General features: G+C 40.9%; 2 protein-coding genes across 4 annotated transcripts; one reads left to right on the forward strand and one right to left on the reverse strand.

Moving 5' to 3' along the window:
- Positions 1-4,555: 4,555 nt before the first annotated feature.
- LOC141592673 (pentatricopeptide repeat-containing protein At1g15510, chloroplastic-like) lies at positions 4,556-6,483 on the reverse strand. Its single transcript, XM_074413429.1, has one exon. The coding sequence runs from the start codon at positions 6,481-6,483 to the stop codon at positions 4,660-4,662; it is 1,824 nt and encodes a 607-aa protein (XP_074269530.1). The 3' UTR covers positions 4,556-4,659.
- Positions 6,484-6,679: 196 nt separating this feature from the next.
- On the forward strand, positions 6,680-9,891 carry LOC141592674 (uncharacterized). Of its 3 annotated transcripts, none has more exons than XM_074413430.1 (7): positions 6,682-6,765; positions 7,606-7,721; positions 8,062-8,280; positions 8,617-8,793; positions 8,928-9,152; positions 9,283-9,411; positions 9,501-9,891. In XM_074413430.1, exons 2-7 carry the CDS (start codon positions 7,701-7,703, stop codon positions 9,732-9,734), a joined length of 1,005 nt encoding a protein of 334 aa, XP_074269531.1. In that variant the 5' UTR covers positions 6,682-6,765; positions 7,606-7,700; the 3' UTR covers positions 9,735-9,891. The 3 variants fall into 3 exon arrangements, with proteins under 3 accessions (XP_074269534.1, XP_074269531.1, XP_074269532.1); XM_074413431.1 differs by having other exon boundaries at positions 7,612-7,721; XM_074413433.1 differs by lacking the exon at positions 7,606-7,721 and having other exon boundaries at positions 6,680-6,765.
- Positions 9,892-14,865: the final 4,974 nt, after the last annotated feature.

Below are 14,865 nucleotides of genomic sequence, written 5' to 3' on the forward strand. Positions count from 1 at the left end.
TTCCTCGGCCATGAATACCTGATGGTACCCTGAGAAGGCGTCTAGCAGGCTTAGCATAGCGTAGCCTGCCGTTGCGTCAATTAAACTATCTATTCGAGGCAAGGGATAGCAATCTTTGGGGCACGCTTTATTAAGATTTGTAAAATCTACACACATCCTCCACGCCCCTGATGACTTCCTCACCATTACAACATTTGCTAGCCACTCAGGGTAAGTACAAGGCAAGATAAAGCCCGCCTCTAATAGTTTATCTACTTCGGCTTTGATGGCCTCGTCCTTCTCGGCCGAGGAGTTCCTCATCTTCTGCTTGACAGGGCGAGCGGTGGAGAGTACGTTCAGCTTTTGAACGATCACCTCCCGGCTCACGCCTGGCATCTCGGTCTTGAGTATGCGAAGACATCTTTGTTCTTCCTCAGCAGGTCTAGGAGATCGGCTCTGAATTTTGGCTCCAGGTCGGCACCGATAGTTACGGTGCGCTCTGGGTCAATTTCCACTTCCTCGGTCTCGGCTCCTTCGACCATGCCGACGTTGGTATTCATCGGGTCGCCCTCCTGCTGTAAGGATGAGCTCTTCCCTTTCTCTGACTTCTTCGCCACTTTGAGGGATTGCATGTTACACCCTCTGGCAGATACTTGGATGTTGACGATTTCGTCTCTCTCGTCCTTTGAGACGAGCTTTTGTGCTTCCCCCCGGTCCGAGACATACATTAATGTCAGGGCCCGGATGGACATCACAGCATCGGCCTCGCTCAAAGTGACCCGGCCTATAAGAACATTGTAGGCAGACGAACCGTCGATCACCACAAACTCAGATAGAACATTTTTAGCCGCATTGGCTTGGCCGAACATCACCGGCGGTCCCGATTGACCCTGGGGTACCGGCCGGCCCCGCAGAAGTGTACGACGGGTTAGTGCGGGGGCTCGGGTCTTCAATCTTCGACCGAGATTGAGAAAGCATTCCCGAACATGATGTTCGTGTAGGCGCCTGTGTCAATTAGGCACCTCTTGACCAAGTGGTTGGCTATGTCTAGGTGGACTACCAGCGGGTCGCTGTGCGGTGGAACGACTCCTTCGTAGTCCTTCTTTCCGATGGTTATATCGGGGACGGTGGAAGCGGGGATCGCTGTGGTGGGCACAAAGTTGATGGCTTGGTAAAGCTCATTTAGGTGCCGTTTGTGCCCATTAGTCGACCCGCCGTTCTCGTTTCCTCCGATTACAACCTGGATCACTCCCATCCTCCTCGGAATACGATTTTCTATTCGCCCGTCGGAGCTTGTTTCGGGCCTCCGGCTACATACTTGCTTTGAGGGCCCCCTTTCGGATCGCTCCTCGATGGCGTTCCTCGATGCCGACGGTTGTCGGTCTTATGGCCGGTTTGGCGTGGTACTCGCAAAAGCGCTAAGGTCGCCGTCCCCCTCGCCTTGGGGGCCTTGCCCATTTTTGCCCTTCATTCTTGCTTAGGGCAAAGACCTCGGCCGGTGATTTGACCAGGGGTGAGACAGTTATGCCGCTTCGGGGTGTATGGTCCCGAACTCCCCGGCGCCCGCCGAGTTTACATTTCCTATTAAATCTCTCAGGCCGTGACCTATTCATGTCACGGCGTCCTTCGTCTACGTTGTCCCGGCGGCTCCTCCTTTCTGGGTGCCCAGCTTCACTGTGGCCTACCCAGGTCTTGTGATAGTCCTCCACCTTTATGGCTCGGTCGACCATCTTTCTGGCGGAGTCTAGGTTGAGGTCTTCGCACTTGATGAGCTCGTTTTTGAACTCGCCTTTAGGGAGGCCTTTCATCAGCGCGAAGGCCGCCAGTTCGGTGTTCAGCTCGCGGATTTGCTGAACCTTAACGTCGAATCTCTTGACGTAGCTCTGGAGGGACTCGTCCTCCCCCTGTCGGATAGTCACGAGATCTGATGTCTCCACGGCCCTTCGCTTGTTGCAAGCGTACTGGGCTAAGAAATTGTCCCTTAGGTCGGCATAACAGTATACCGAGCCATTAGGTAGCCCCTTGTACCAGCTCTGAGCCATGCCATGAAGGGTTGTTGGGAAGACTCGGCACCACACCTCATCGGGTTGCTCCCATACCGACATGTATGACTCGAAAGCCTCGGCATGGTCGGTTGGGTCGCTATCCCCTTTGTATGATAGGGGCGGCAGCTTCAGTTTGGTCGGCACCGGGACTTCGAGGACATAGGCATTGAGGGGCTGTCTGACCACGTGCCGAATGACACGCGGCGATCGGCTCCTCGCAACCCTAGTCCGGCTTCTCTCCCCGTGGCGGGAAGGGCTTCTTGTTGTCCTACTTTGGAGAGTCGGACTTCTTTCTTCATTTCTTCGGGGGTGACCTCGTTGTTGCCGCGGCGACGCTGTCCTCCCGCGAGTGGGGGAAGGACTTTGTCTGCCACTGGCACCACGGGCACCGCCGGCGTCCTTGCATGCCCAACTCCTTGTATTACTCCGGTCAAGTTGTTCGGAGTCACTTTGTGGGCCCTGGTTGCCAGTGGAGGCGCTGCCGCCCCTGTCGCCGTGACAGGGGTGACCGGCGTTCCACCCATCAGGTCCAGGAATAGCTTTAGTTTGGCTGCATCGACCACAAGTCCCATGACAGTGACCTGGCCGGTGGGCAGCGGCGTTTCTGGCTCTCTTGGCATCCCGTACTTCACTGGCTCAATCACTCGGCCGGTGGGGGACTGCCCGATCTAGGAATTAGGAAACGTCTCGTCCTGGTAGAATTCCGTTTCTACACTCACAAGTTCTGGCTGTTTTGACATCTTCTTAGCTCTTTGAATGGTTGTTTTGGTTGTTTTTTTTTTTGTAAGGTAGGTGACTAGCTTTTAATATCCATCCCCACAGAAGGCGCCAATTGTTCCGGGTGTAATTTCGGAGCAGATTTGTGACCACGTAAGCTTGTTGAGTGATGTCGTTGCTTGACTCTTCCTTTCGCTCTTTTCTGTAAAGATGAACAAACTGAGGGCTCGGCTTGGTACCGAGCGTACTCACTCCGACGCTCAAGTCAGTAAACTTAAAGAGATAAGTTGTATGTTACTTGGCAAAATATATTGTAGAGAGATAAGGGAGTTTATACCAGAGTATTAGTGAGTTTTGGGATAGTTTTCTGATCCTTTTCTCAATGAGAGAAGTGGAGTATTTATAGACTTTCACCTTTTGTCACGTAGTGGCCAAGTGGCAGAGCAGGTGGAAAGACTGTTTTACCCTCGACCGAGGGACCCATGGCAGGCCGGCTGGCCTGGTTGACTCCATGCCGAGGGGACTGGATGTGAGTACGCGGATATGCCTCCCGGCTGGCTAGTTGCCTAGCCGAGACCCCAGTGACAGCCGACGGCGTCGGTTAATTAGTCTGTCTAATACGTTGACTTGCTGTCTTTTGGCTTTGACCTTGCTCCATATGTTGACTCGGTCAGCGGGTGCAGAATATGCCCCATCACATCTTCTTTAGATTGGATTTTTTTGGAGGTTTTGAAGTTTCTGTCGTTCCCCCATCTTCTTAGTTGTTTTAATTTTATCTTGGTAAATTAAAAGTTTCGACTTTTTTTGCCGCTCTCATCCGCAAGGATGGTATAGGTTGATTTCACTCAACTTAATTTCCTTACCTAATAAAAAAAAAAGGTTGAAGTGGAAAGTGATTGTGCGGTGGTGGTGCAAGACCTGCAGCGAAAATCGATGGGAATGAATGACTTGTGTCTTGTCCATGACGATATTCGTTTACTTTGTAGTTCTTTTAGAAATGTGTTGTTTTCGTTAACGCTTAGGAACAATAATAAGATAGCGCATAAGTTAGCTCATTTCGGTCCTTGTATGTTGGGATTTGGGTTTTCCGTTGGATGTTGCTTGTATGGCGGAGCGCGATTCTAAGTTAATGCAAAAGTTGGGATTTGGGTTTTCCGTTGGATGTTGCTTGTATGGCGGAGCGCGATTCTAAGTTAATGCATTAATTCTCTTCGGGGTTTTCCTCAAATTTATTTATTTTTTTTTTTTTATCTTTGTTATTACTATTAATTATCGTTGTTGTTATTAATTATTCCCTCCATTCAAATTCAATCTTCTCTTTTTCTTTTTCGGATCATTCAAATCCAATCTTCCCCTTTTCTTTTTAGGACATTTTTAGGACATAATTATCCTTATTGAGTTTGTCTATTTACACAATGTCATTGTTATAATACATTCTATTATACTCCCTCTGTCCTGGTCAATTGTTGCCATTTCGTTTTGGCACAAAGACCAAGGAAAGGGGAAGATGCCAATTACTAAATGACAAGTGGAACAAATTGACTATGAATGATTAAATTGCTTATTAAGTTCATTCTTAAAATAGAAAGGACAACAAATGACTGAGACAGCCCAAAATGGAAAAGGACAACAAATGACCGGGACGGAGGGAGTATTAACTACAATTTTGGTTCACTAACATGTACTTATAAGTTATAATACTATACTCTTAAAACTTGTGCAAAAAACAAAAGGGAAGCTTGAATTTGAATGGAGGGAGTATCGTTTAATAATATATATGAAAATTAACGTTATCAAAACACGCAAGTAGAAGAATCGGCAAAATGGAAAATTCTATAAAAAATAGGGGTGTAACAAGTAAATTCAGTAAAACTAGGGGCGTAACGAGTAAATTCAGTAAAAAAACTAGGGACGTAATTTAACAATGCCCATTAATTTCCTCCTTGGGCATAGTTTTAAACATTGTAGCTTTATCTATAAACAAACATGTATCAGTATTTACAGACCTTACTGAACTAGCTCCTGGATTTTTGCTTATATTTCTAGTTTCCATCATACCCCTCAGAACCTCTGCACTTTCCCAGTCGCTCGAACCAGCAAAAATGTTCGATAATGTTACATAAGTTGAAGCACAACCTTGCTGAAGATGCATCAGTGACGTCGCTGCACGTTTTCCAGCTTCAATATCCCCGTGAATATGACAAGAACCAAGTAATGACTTCCATACCAGTTCTCCTGGTGGAAATGGCATTTTCGAGATAAGTTCCTCAGCTTCTTTTACACGCCCTGCTCGTCCAAGGAGATCAACCATACAGATATAATGATCCTCTCCCGGCAAAATCCCAAATTGACTCATACACGAAAAGTATTTCCATCCTTCCTCCACAAACCCTGCTTGGCTACAAGCATAGAGGACGCATACGAATGTGATATAATTAGGCTTAACTCCCTCGTTTACCATTCGATCAAATGCTTTAAGAGCTTCTCGTGCTTGGCCATTTTGTGCGAATCCCATCACCATAGTTGTCCATGTAACTATTGTACGATCATACATACGTTGAAATACGGTCAATGCATCATCCATACATCCGCATTTGACATACATGTCAAGCAACGCGTTGTCCACACACGTGTCCATTTGACTTCCAAGCTTTATTCGCAAACTATGAGCTTTCTTCCCGTCATCCAAAGAGGCAACAATAGCACATGCTTTAAAGGTGGTTGCAATGGTAAATCGATTTGGCTTTACACCCATGATGTTCATCTCTCGAAGGATCTCGAGTGCTTTGTTTGGTGCCTGACAGCTTAGGCATCCAGTTGCCATTGCCGTCCATGATAAAACGTTCTTGGCACTGATCTCTTGAAATGCCTTAAACCCAGCAATTAAGTCTCCAAACTTCAAATACATGTCAAGTACTGAGTTTCCTACACAGGTTTCGCTCCCGTGACCATACTTAACAAGCTCCCCATGCACCTGCATTCCAAATTTTTCGTCTCTTAATTCAGCCAAACCAGTAAGAACAGTGGAAAACGAAAACCCATCAGGCTTTACTCCTTCACGAATCATTCTCAACCAAAAACCAGGAATTTCAGAAGGCGAAAACTTCAGATAACCAGAGATCATAGCATTCCAAGACACTATATCTTTATCTAAACCGTCATTAAAAGCCTTAACAGCATCCGCTAAACATCCATTCTTTATCAAACCAGTCAAGAATGCATTTCTAATGTACACATTGCATTCAAACCCTAATCTAATAACCAAACCATAAATCCCCTTAACTTCAAAACCAGAACATCCGAATGAGCAAGCGTTAACCGCGGCAACTAACGTAAACTCATTAGGCATCACAGCATTCCTCAACATACAAGAGAAAAAGAACAGACCTTTCTCAGGAAACCCATTTCCCACAAACCCTGAAATAAGACAGGTCCAAGATACAACATTTCTGTCAGGCATTTCATCAAACAGTTGGACTGCACTATTAAAATCCCTAAATTTTACATACATTCCCAGAAGAAAATTCTGCAGAAAAATGGAGTTACATATAAAACCATTTTTAATGATCTGGGCATGTACTACTTTTCCATGAAACAAATCAGAACTATGATGGGCATTTTTCAAAAACTCGATATAACATTTTTGCACGGATTTAATACTAGTCGTAGTTAGCGATTTAGCAAAATAAGCTGAATTAATCAATTGGGGTTTCCTCAAATGGGAAGAAATTGCTGAAAACATCACAAAGCAACAAACTTTATTGTTGAAATTGAAATGTCAGCACACACGTATGCAATATGCAATCAATTAGGAGGTATCAGTGGCGGCTAATTTGTTTCTTTAATTTCAAATTAATTAATAACTTTGATTTGGGAATTTGGTGGGTCCAGAAATTGTTTATATATAGCCAAAAGTGATTGAAAAAAAATAATAAAAACTCAAACTTTTCTTCATAAATTCTCTTTCATTTGTAGCGAACAATACAAAAGGGAAGCGGTTGGTCTTATCTGATAATTTTATAAGGTAAGTTTCGATTTTTAAGACGAGCTTTTTATTGGTTAAATACGTGTTTATTAATTAATACTATGAATAAATGAGTGTTTTTATATAAAAGTGATCGTATAGTATTATATGCGATTGATTAGGGTATTTTTAATTCAGATTTGATCTTCATTTTTGCTGGGATTTGTGGAAATTTTGATATTGTTTTCTGTAATTAGTTTCTGGTAAATTGGTGTGATCATTTTTTGTTCTCTCTTTTTTCTAATTGTTTTATGAAATAGATGTGGATTGATTGTGATTTGTGAGGGTATTTGATTTGTTGATCTTGCTGTGTAGCAATTGCACAATTCAAATGAAAGGGGCATTATTTTTTCTTTGTTGATTATCCTAGAATCGAAAAGATTAGGATAAGGCTGCATACATTCGACCTTCTTTGTTTCGTCTATGGTGGGAACATTTAGGCATGGGTTGATGCTGTTTGTTGTTCAAGTTCAAGTTCATACTTTCAATATATATTCTTGATGAGCTGCAAACTCTACTTCTTCGACAATTTTCGGAATCATTTTGAATAGCTGCACATCTTTAGATAAATTGGAAATCAGCTATTGAACTATCTTTTACAGCAGATCCGAATTTCGGACCTCTGCTTACTAAAATACATGACTCCTTCCTCCATTATGCTACAATGAAATTCTTGATTCTCACACACGTTTAACCTAAGTATAACGAAATGGCCCGAAATCTAGGGGTCTTGTTTAGAGAACCTAATAGAACCACTTGTTTCCGACCTTGAATTTTGACCCTCCTGGCTATTCTTCCTGCTTGTCTACGGTTTTCCCAGTATAATCCATCCTGCTCTAGCTGCAGGCATTTGGGATAAACAAAGGAGAGCTCGGTACTTTCAGTTTCATCAACTACATTGTGTAATAGCCTCTCCCTTTTTAGAGGTTTACCCTATGATTTCCAGACTTCACATGGTAAGAAATGTTAGTCTTTACGCGTAAATTGCTAAGACTGATAAAAAGTTAAAAACCTATATTAGAAATTCGGAATGCTGAATTTATCCCCTGCTTAAAAGGTTCATTCATGTTACCGTGACCATTTTCACACGCGAACAACATTGAATCTTTTTGCACCGTCTATCCTTAACTTTATAGTCTTAGAGACCGACAGGTTGTGGAGATGAAACCGGTAATTATGATAATGATTCAGCTTTTGGCCTTCATATAATGCTCTAGACTTGATGATCATTATATTTTAGCTCTCATTATCAACTGAATTTCAACTTCTATTTACCTTTTTAGTATATATTTTCAGAGTACCATGGCTCGGACAGCACTTGATGAGATGTCAAACTCTGGTGCATTCACGCGATCTCCTTCAACATTCCGAAATATCATTTCAAGAGAACCAGGATCACCTTTTCTGCCTGAATCTGGAAGATATCACCTCTATATATCTTATGCTTGTCCTTGGGCAAGTAGATGTCTTTCTTACATAAAACTCAAAGGTCTTGAGAAAGCAATCAGTTTCACGGTAATTTTTGGCATTCGCTTGGTATTATCGTGTTTGTTACTGACTTACTGTAAGGCTGAATCAAGGGATCCTACGCCCAACCTCCAGCAATGGCACTAATATTTGATACATGACCCGGCAAGACCAGGTTATGTCCTAATTAACCCAGTCTGTACCTGTTGACTCAAAATAAATCGCTAATAGTGCGTCTGAAAAAAACTCGAACCAAATGACTAGTTTGCAACGCCTGCCTTTTAACAACCACAGAAAGAAGCTCCACCTTGATCAGTATAATGTCATTTGCGGATTTTATTGTTTTTTTTTTTGGTGATTTGCTTATTCCATTGCTGTGTGCAGTCTGTGAAACCAAAATGGGAAAGAACTAAGGAAGATGATGCACACATGGGATGGGTCTTTCCTGCCTCTGATACGGAGGAAGCAGATGCTGAAACTGACCCCTTGCATGGAGCAAAAAGTATCAGAGCGCTATATGAGCTTGCTAGTTCGAATTACTCTGGAAAATACACCGTGCCTGTATGTTTCATTTCTATAGTTGTCGAATAATTTGCATAATAGTAGGGATGTCGCTGACCCCGGCCCTTAATCAGTATAATGTCATTTGCTGATTTCTATGGTTTACTTATTATTCATTTTTCTGCTCAATGTAGGTTCTGTGGGACAAAAAACTTCAGACAATTGTGAACAATGAAAGCTCGGAGATTATTCGCATGTTAAACTCTGAGTTCAATGACATAGCAGAGAATGCAAACCTGGATCTTTATCCTGAGCATTTGAGAAATCAAATTGATGAGGTGAATGAGTGGACATATGACGCTATTAACAATGGTGTCTACAGATGCGGTTTTGCTACCAAGCAAGAGCCATATGAAGAGGTAAATAATAGACCGTATCTTATGTTATGGTTCCGTTGCTGATGCTTGTTAAGGAAATACCCTCTCTTTTTTGCTTTCAGTCGTCCGTGGTTTCAAAAATCGATAATTTATCTCATGCTATTCATTATAGGCTGTGAAGAAACTGTATGATGCATTGGATAAATGTGAAGAGATACTAGGGAAACAACGATACATATGTGGTAACTCACTGACTGAGGCAGATGTACGGTTGTTTGTAACACTGATAAGATTTGATGAGGTAACATCAATCTGTTCCCTGAGTTTCTCTATTATAATGAAATACACTACTGTGTATTTGTTTTGATCCGAGTTTTGATGTTTTAACAGGTCTATGCTGTGCACTTCAAATGCAACAAGAAACAGCTGCGCGAGTACCCAAACCTGTTCAATTACACAAAAGACATATTCCAGTTTCCGGGAATGAGCAGCACCGTAAGCATGGCTCACATCAAGAAACACTATTATGGAAGTCACCCCACTATAAATCCATATGGGATCATTCCTCTCGGCCCTAATATTGACTACTCGTCTCCACATGATCGAAACAGGTTTTCTTCTTAATAATTTCATCAACTGTATCTCCGTTTGAGACTTTGAGGCGCTCTTATGTTTCATTTACCTTTTTATAAGTGTTCTTCTTGTGGTAGTTTGAAAAACCGTTTGTTCTTTGCCTATATCTTTGTTGAATAATGAAAGAATCGAACTTTACGAGTAGAAATCCGAAGGCATATCCTCAATAATCATGGTATTAAATTGACCTTACATCTGGTGTACAAATGTACAACAGTATATATTATCGTCTAGCGAGCTCGTACAGTTTAAGGAATTTCTCGAGAGTTGAGCGAGCCATGGCAACAGTACGACCACAACTTACGCACCAATTTCTTCACCAGCTTAATTAAAACGCGAAGGATATGTCCAAGTAGCAGAGTAAGTAACAAAATTATCCAGAAATAAAACGAAACATTTGTCGTTGCTAGAATTGCATCATCCGGCAGTTCATTCGGAGGATTTTCCAAATACAGGAAGTAGGTACATATTGTTGAAGTAAGAGAGACCCACATTGTAACGATGAGAACAACCACAAAGAGTCGTTTGCAGGGAAACCCGCCTATGAGGACCAACACCACGCTTAGAGATGATACTAAACTTATGGTATTCACAATCGTTAAGTTCTTATATCCGTAGTCAGAGATTTTGTCTTTCAAATCCGGGTTAAGTCCAAATTGGAAAGCCATAGTTGCAATCACGGTGGCAACCACCATTAGTGTATTTCGTTGTTTGTTCAACCATTTCCCATCTTTGTTCTTTTGTCTTTCCATTGCTTTTGCTTTCAATGCTTTTGCTCGCTTTAGCGTTTGTCGAATTTCCTTGTCCTCTGGGCTCCTCCCATTTTGAGCGAGGCAGTCAAGTGCTGTTAATCCATTCTTATTGATTGCATTTTGTTGCATCTTCTTGATTTTTGCCAACAATTTTACTGCCTGCATTTATAGATTGCCCGGAAATTAAAAACACATCAGTACTATGTATGTTCTTGTTTGAGTGAAAATATCATTAGCATACCTCGAGTTGCTTGGCTACCACAGCGAGATGCAAGACAGTGTTACCATTAATGTCCTTAGCATTAAGAAGCTCCCCCATAGCATTCACCGAGTACTTGAGTGGCTCAAATTGTGCGTACTTGACGCACAAATGCAAAATGGTCTCATGGGAATTAGTTATTTCTCGAGCAGCACTTGGGTTCGTACTAACAAGAAACTCGAGCACATGGAGATGGTTATATATGGCCGCAACATGAACAGGGTTCCGACCATCTTGATCGCGTGAAAAGCACATATTAGGAATCACTTCGAGTAACTTCTTCACTATTTCCAAGTGCCCTTTCTCCGAGGCCAAATGTAGTGCAGATGCTCTAGTCGATTGAACAAGCTGACCGGCTAGATCAGGCTTTAGACGTAGTATTTCTGTGGTGAACTGTAGGTGACCGAGATTTACTGCAACATGTAATGGTGATTGCATGAAACGGTCTGATTTTTGAATGATGCAACGATCTAGGATGAATGGATCTTCGCAGAGTAAACCGTGTAAGGAATTCAAGTCTCCTCTAATTGTTGCATCATATAGTCTTGCAGTTAGGATGAGTGGATCTAATTGCGGTTTCAACAAGTTGTGTAGCGAATTCACGGCTCCGTTTAGTGTAGCTAGGATGAATGGATCAAGCTGTGTTTCTTCCATCTCTTGAAAGATTTGGAATAATTTTTAGAGGAAAGTGCTTCAGGTCATGTTTATAGGTGAACTTGAAAGGGCACTTTGGTTCCGTTTGGCAAGATATTTCAGGACTAAAGTATCCTTTTTGATAAAAATTTTAGGTAGTTTATTTTTCTGGAAGTGTTTGACAAATAACTTATTTGCCCAAATAAGCTACCTGAAATGAAATGCTACATAGAGTAGCATTTCATATTTCAGGTACCTGATTCTTGATAATATTACCTTTTTATCCTTTCAATTTATAATATATTAAATAGTTATTATGTCCAATTTTTATATAACCAGTCACCTTATCAGCTTCTAATTTTCAGTTACCTTATCAGTTACCTTTTTAGGTTTTAGTTAGTTTTTTAGTTTTTAGGTACCTTTTCAGGTTTCAGGTACCTTTTCAGTTCGTTTTACGAAACAGAGCCTTTGTATTATCTTGCACTCGGCTTTCACCTATCCGTCTTAAGTAGTTAGGATAAGACAAAAGTAGATTACATTGGAAAAACCAATAGATTGTCTTATACGCAAGTGGGGTGATATTTGACCCGTTTTAAGCTTAAGATGGACACCTCTACAAACTTACTGTTGTTACAATAGTGAATTTATGGTTTTTTTTGTCAAAAACTACCTTTTATTTAGGGTCATTTGTGAACAACTACCTTTCATTTTATTTTTGGCTTTCAAGTACCTTTTATTTCTTCATTTTGCGAAAGACTACCAAAATTCCACTTCCGGCGAAAAAAAGTCAATTTTCCGGCGTTGACTTGCTCTTTTCTCCTTTTTCACACATATAACCCATATTTCTCCCTTTGTTCACCCAACAAAATCCGAAAAACCTCCTCTCCATGCCCAACACCTTATCAAAAATTTGTTCAAAGCAATATCAACGCATCAACCATCTCAATCTCCATATCCATCTCCGTTGTCACCTTTACTACCACTGTTACCTTCACCCTTATATTTCAATAACCTTATAGACTACTCATAATTCATCAACCTACTGTCCATCTAAGTCATATTAAAGTACCTTCTTTCTCTCTTCATGGTAAGATGATGGTTATAAGAAAACTAATGAGATAGTAGCACACAAGTGATTCTAAGAGTGAATTCATGACTATTTTCGAATAGTTCACTCGGAGCTCATTATTGTTGAAAAATTATTTACCATGTTAAGATTAATATCAATGATAATTTTGTTTCGATGATTAGGACTTTGATTCGGGTAAGAGATAGACAAATTGAGGTGATTAATATTGGGTTTAATCAATCTTTATCATCGATTATTAGGGTTATGAAGCAAAGAGTTAGATTCAACATGAAATGGTAAGTCGGCGCCAGAAAGTTGACTTTTTTTCGCCGGAAGTGGATTTTTGGTTGTCTTTCGCAAAATGAAAAAATGAAAGGTAGTTGAATGCCAAAAATAAAATGAAAGGTAGTTGTTCACAAATGACCCTAAATAAAAGGTAGTTTCTCACGAAAAAAAAACCCGTGAATTTATGATCTAAAATGATGGCTTGACTTGGGCTGAACGACCTAAGTAGAAGAAATTTTGCAAGGTGACATGCCATCACTAGTTTTTGTTAGTTTTTGTTTGTTTGGTGGGGTTAACTAAAAGATACTGAAATATGTGGTGATCAATTTCGGTTGCGAATTGACGGAAATGATTTTAAATCTCAACATTTCAAAAGGGATGGGTTGTAAAGATGGACTTATTTTCGGAAAAAGACGAAGACTTATTTTCGGAAAATTAGCAGAATGTAAAAACGAAGACTTAAGCCGGAGATCGTAAGTGACATTGGTTAATTCTTTCCGCAAGAGCTTTGATGTTGAGAGCTACCGTCTTCCACAAATATTTGTCGCCGGATGAAACCAGGTTGTTTTGGCCTTGGCAGATTTGCAATGTCTGAAGACACCATTGACATAATAGTTGAGGTACTCGGCCTTTGGTTTTCACTTTCTTGAACACACAACAATCCCACTTGTATTGCCCGTTTTATCTCCTCTGTATTATTTGTATCTGAGATTATCGGATCTATGATCGAAACAACTTCACCCTCGACCCATAGTTTCCACACCTAGAACAACAATTTCAAATAAATAAGTAGCAGAAATTTGTAAATAAGAAGTTTAGGTAAAAAATTTTGGGTTTTATAACTCACATCTCCCAAAAGTGTTAATGATTCCTCCTCTAACCAAAAGGAACTGTTCCGCTTGCCAGACACGATTTCAAGCAATAAGACACTGAAACTATAGACATCCGACTTCTCTGAGAAATGACCTTCCATTGCATACTCTGGCGCCATGTAACCGCTGCACCAACAACCAATAAAGAATCAGTGTTAAAAAAAATTGGGATATTCTCTCGTGTACCCCTGAACTTTTTCGTTGTCTAAGGTGTACATCTCGTTTTTCACAAAAAAAACTTTGGCCAGCAATAATTCTCTGTTACGAGTTCAGAAAACAGTAATTTTTTTTTTCAAACCAATTATTTCGTCAAGTCCTTGAATTTGAAAAAAAAAAATTCACCGTTTTTTGAACTCGTAGCCGGTACTTATGGTTGGTCAAAACTTTTTTTAATGAATAAACTTTGACTGACCATAATTCCTGACTACGAGTTGAGAAGTCGGTGAATTTTTTTTCAAACTGAAGACCTCTTCAAGAAGGTCAATTTTTAAAAAATAGTTTTATCGTATTCTGAAATTGTAGCCAAAAGTTATGGACGGTCAAAGTTTTTTAGGCAAGAAAAGAGGGGTGCATCTTAGAAAATGAAAAAGTTGAGGGGTACACGAGAGAATATGTGCCTACGACTCGTCTAGTTTGATTAGGAAGCGTTAATCCTTTCCTCTCCACTTACTATGTGCCTACGACTCGTCTAGTTTCATCTTTATCCTGGCCCTGTGAAAAGATTCGCGCCATGCCAAAGTCTGCTATCTTTGGATTGAGCTCTTCATCCAACAAAATGTTGCTTGCTTTAAAATCTCTATGAATAATCCTTAATCTAGAATCTCTATGAAGGTAAAGGAGTCCTCGACAAATTCCTTCGACAATGTGCAGAGGCTTTCTCCAGTCTAAAAGTTCTCGCTTATTGGGATCTGGACTCGAACACACAAGACAGGTTTTATAATCTAGAACAAAAAAATCGAAAAAGGTTTTTCTTAGGCACTCAAACAGAAATGAGGAACTTACAAAACATAAATGCACTCAAACTTTTATTAGGCATAAATTCGTAAACCAAAAGTTTTTCTTCTTTTTCAACACAAAAACCGATAAGCTTGACAAGATTCATGTGTTGCAGTCTAGAAATTACAATCACTTCATTTCGAAACTCTTCCAAGCCTTGTCCGGAAGCTGCAGAAAGTCGTTTCACTGCTATTTCTTGCCCGTCTTTCAGTATGCCCTAAAAGAAGACTATATGTCACTAAAAACAGGAATATAA

Source organism: Silene latifolia, chromosome 7 (genome assembly GCF_048544455.1).
Source record: "Silene latifolia isolate original U9 population chromosome 7, ASM4854445v1, whole genome shotgun sequence".
NCBI classification, from domain to species: Eukaryota; Viridiplantae; Streptophyta; class Magnoliopsida; order Caryophyllales; family Caryophyllaceae; genus Silene; species Silene latifolia.

Coding starts and splice junctions, on each gene's coding strand:
- LOC141592673 (XM_074413429.1), bottom strand. CDS start 6,483: ATGTTTTCAGCAATTTCTTCCCATTTGAGGAAACCCCAATTGATTAAT.
- LOC141592674 (XM_074413430.1), top strand. CDS start 7,701: ATGATTTCCAGACTTCACATG. Junction 7,722..8,061: donor TGATTTCCAGACTTCACATG/GTAAGAAATGTT, acceptor ATATATTTTCAG/AGTACCATGGCTCGGACAGC. Junction 8,794..8,927: donor CTGGAAAATACACCGTGCCT/GTATGTTTCATT, acceptor TGCTCAATGTAG/GTTCTGTGGGACAAAAAACT.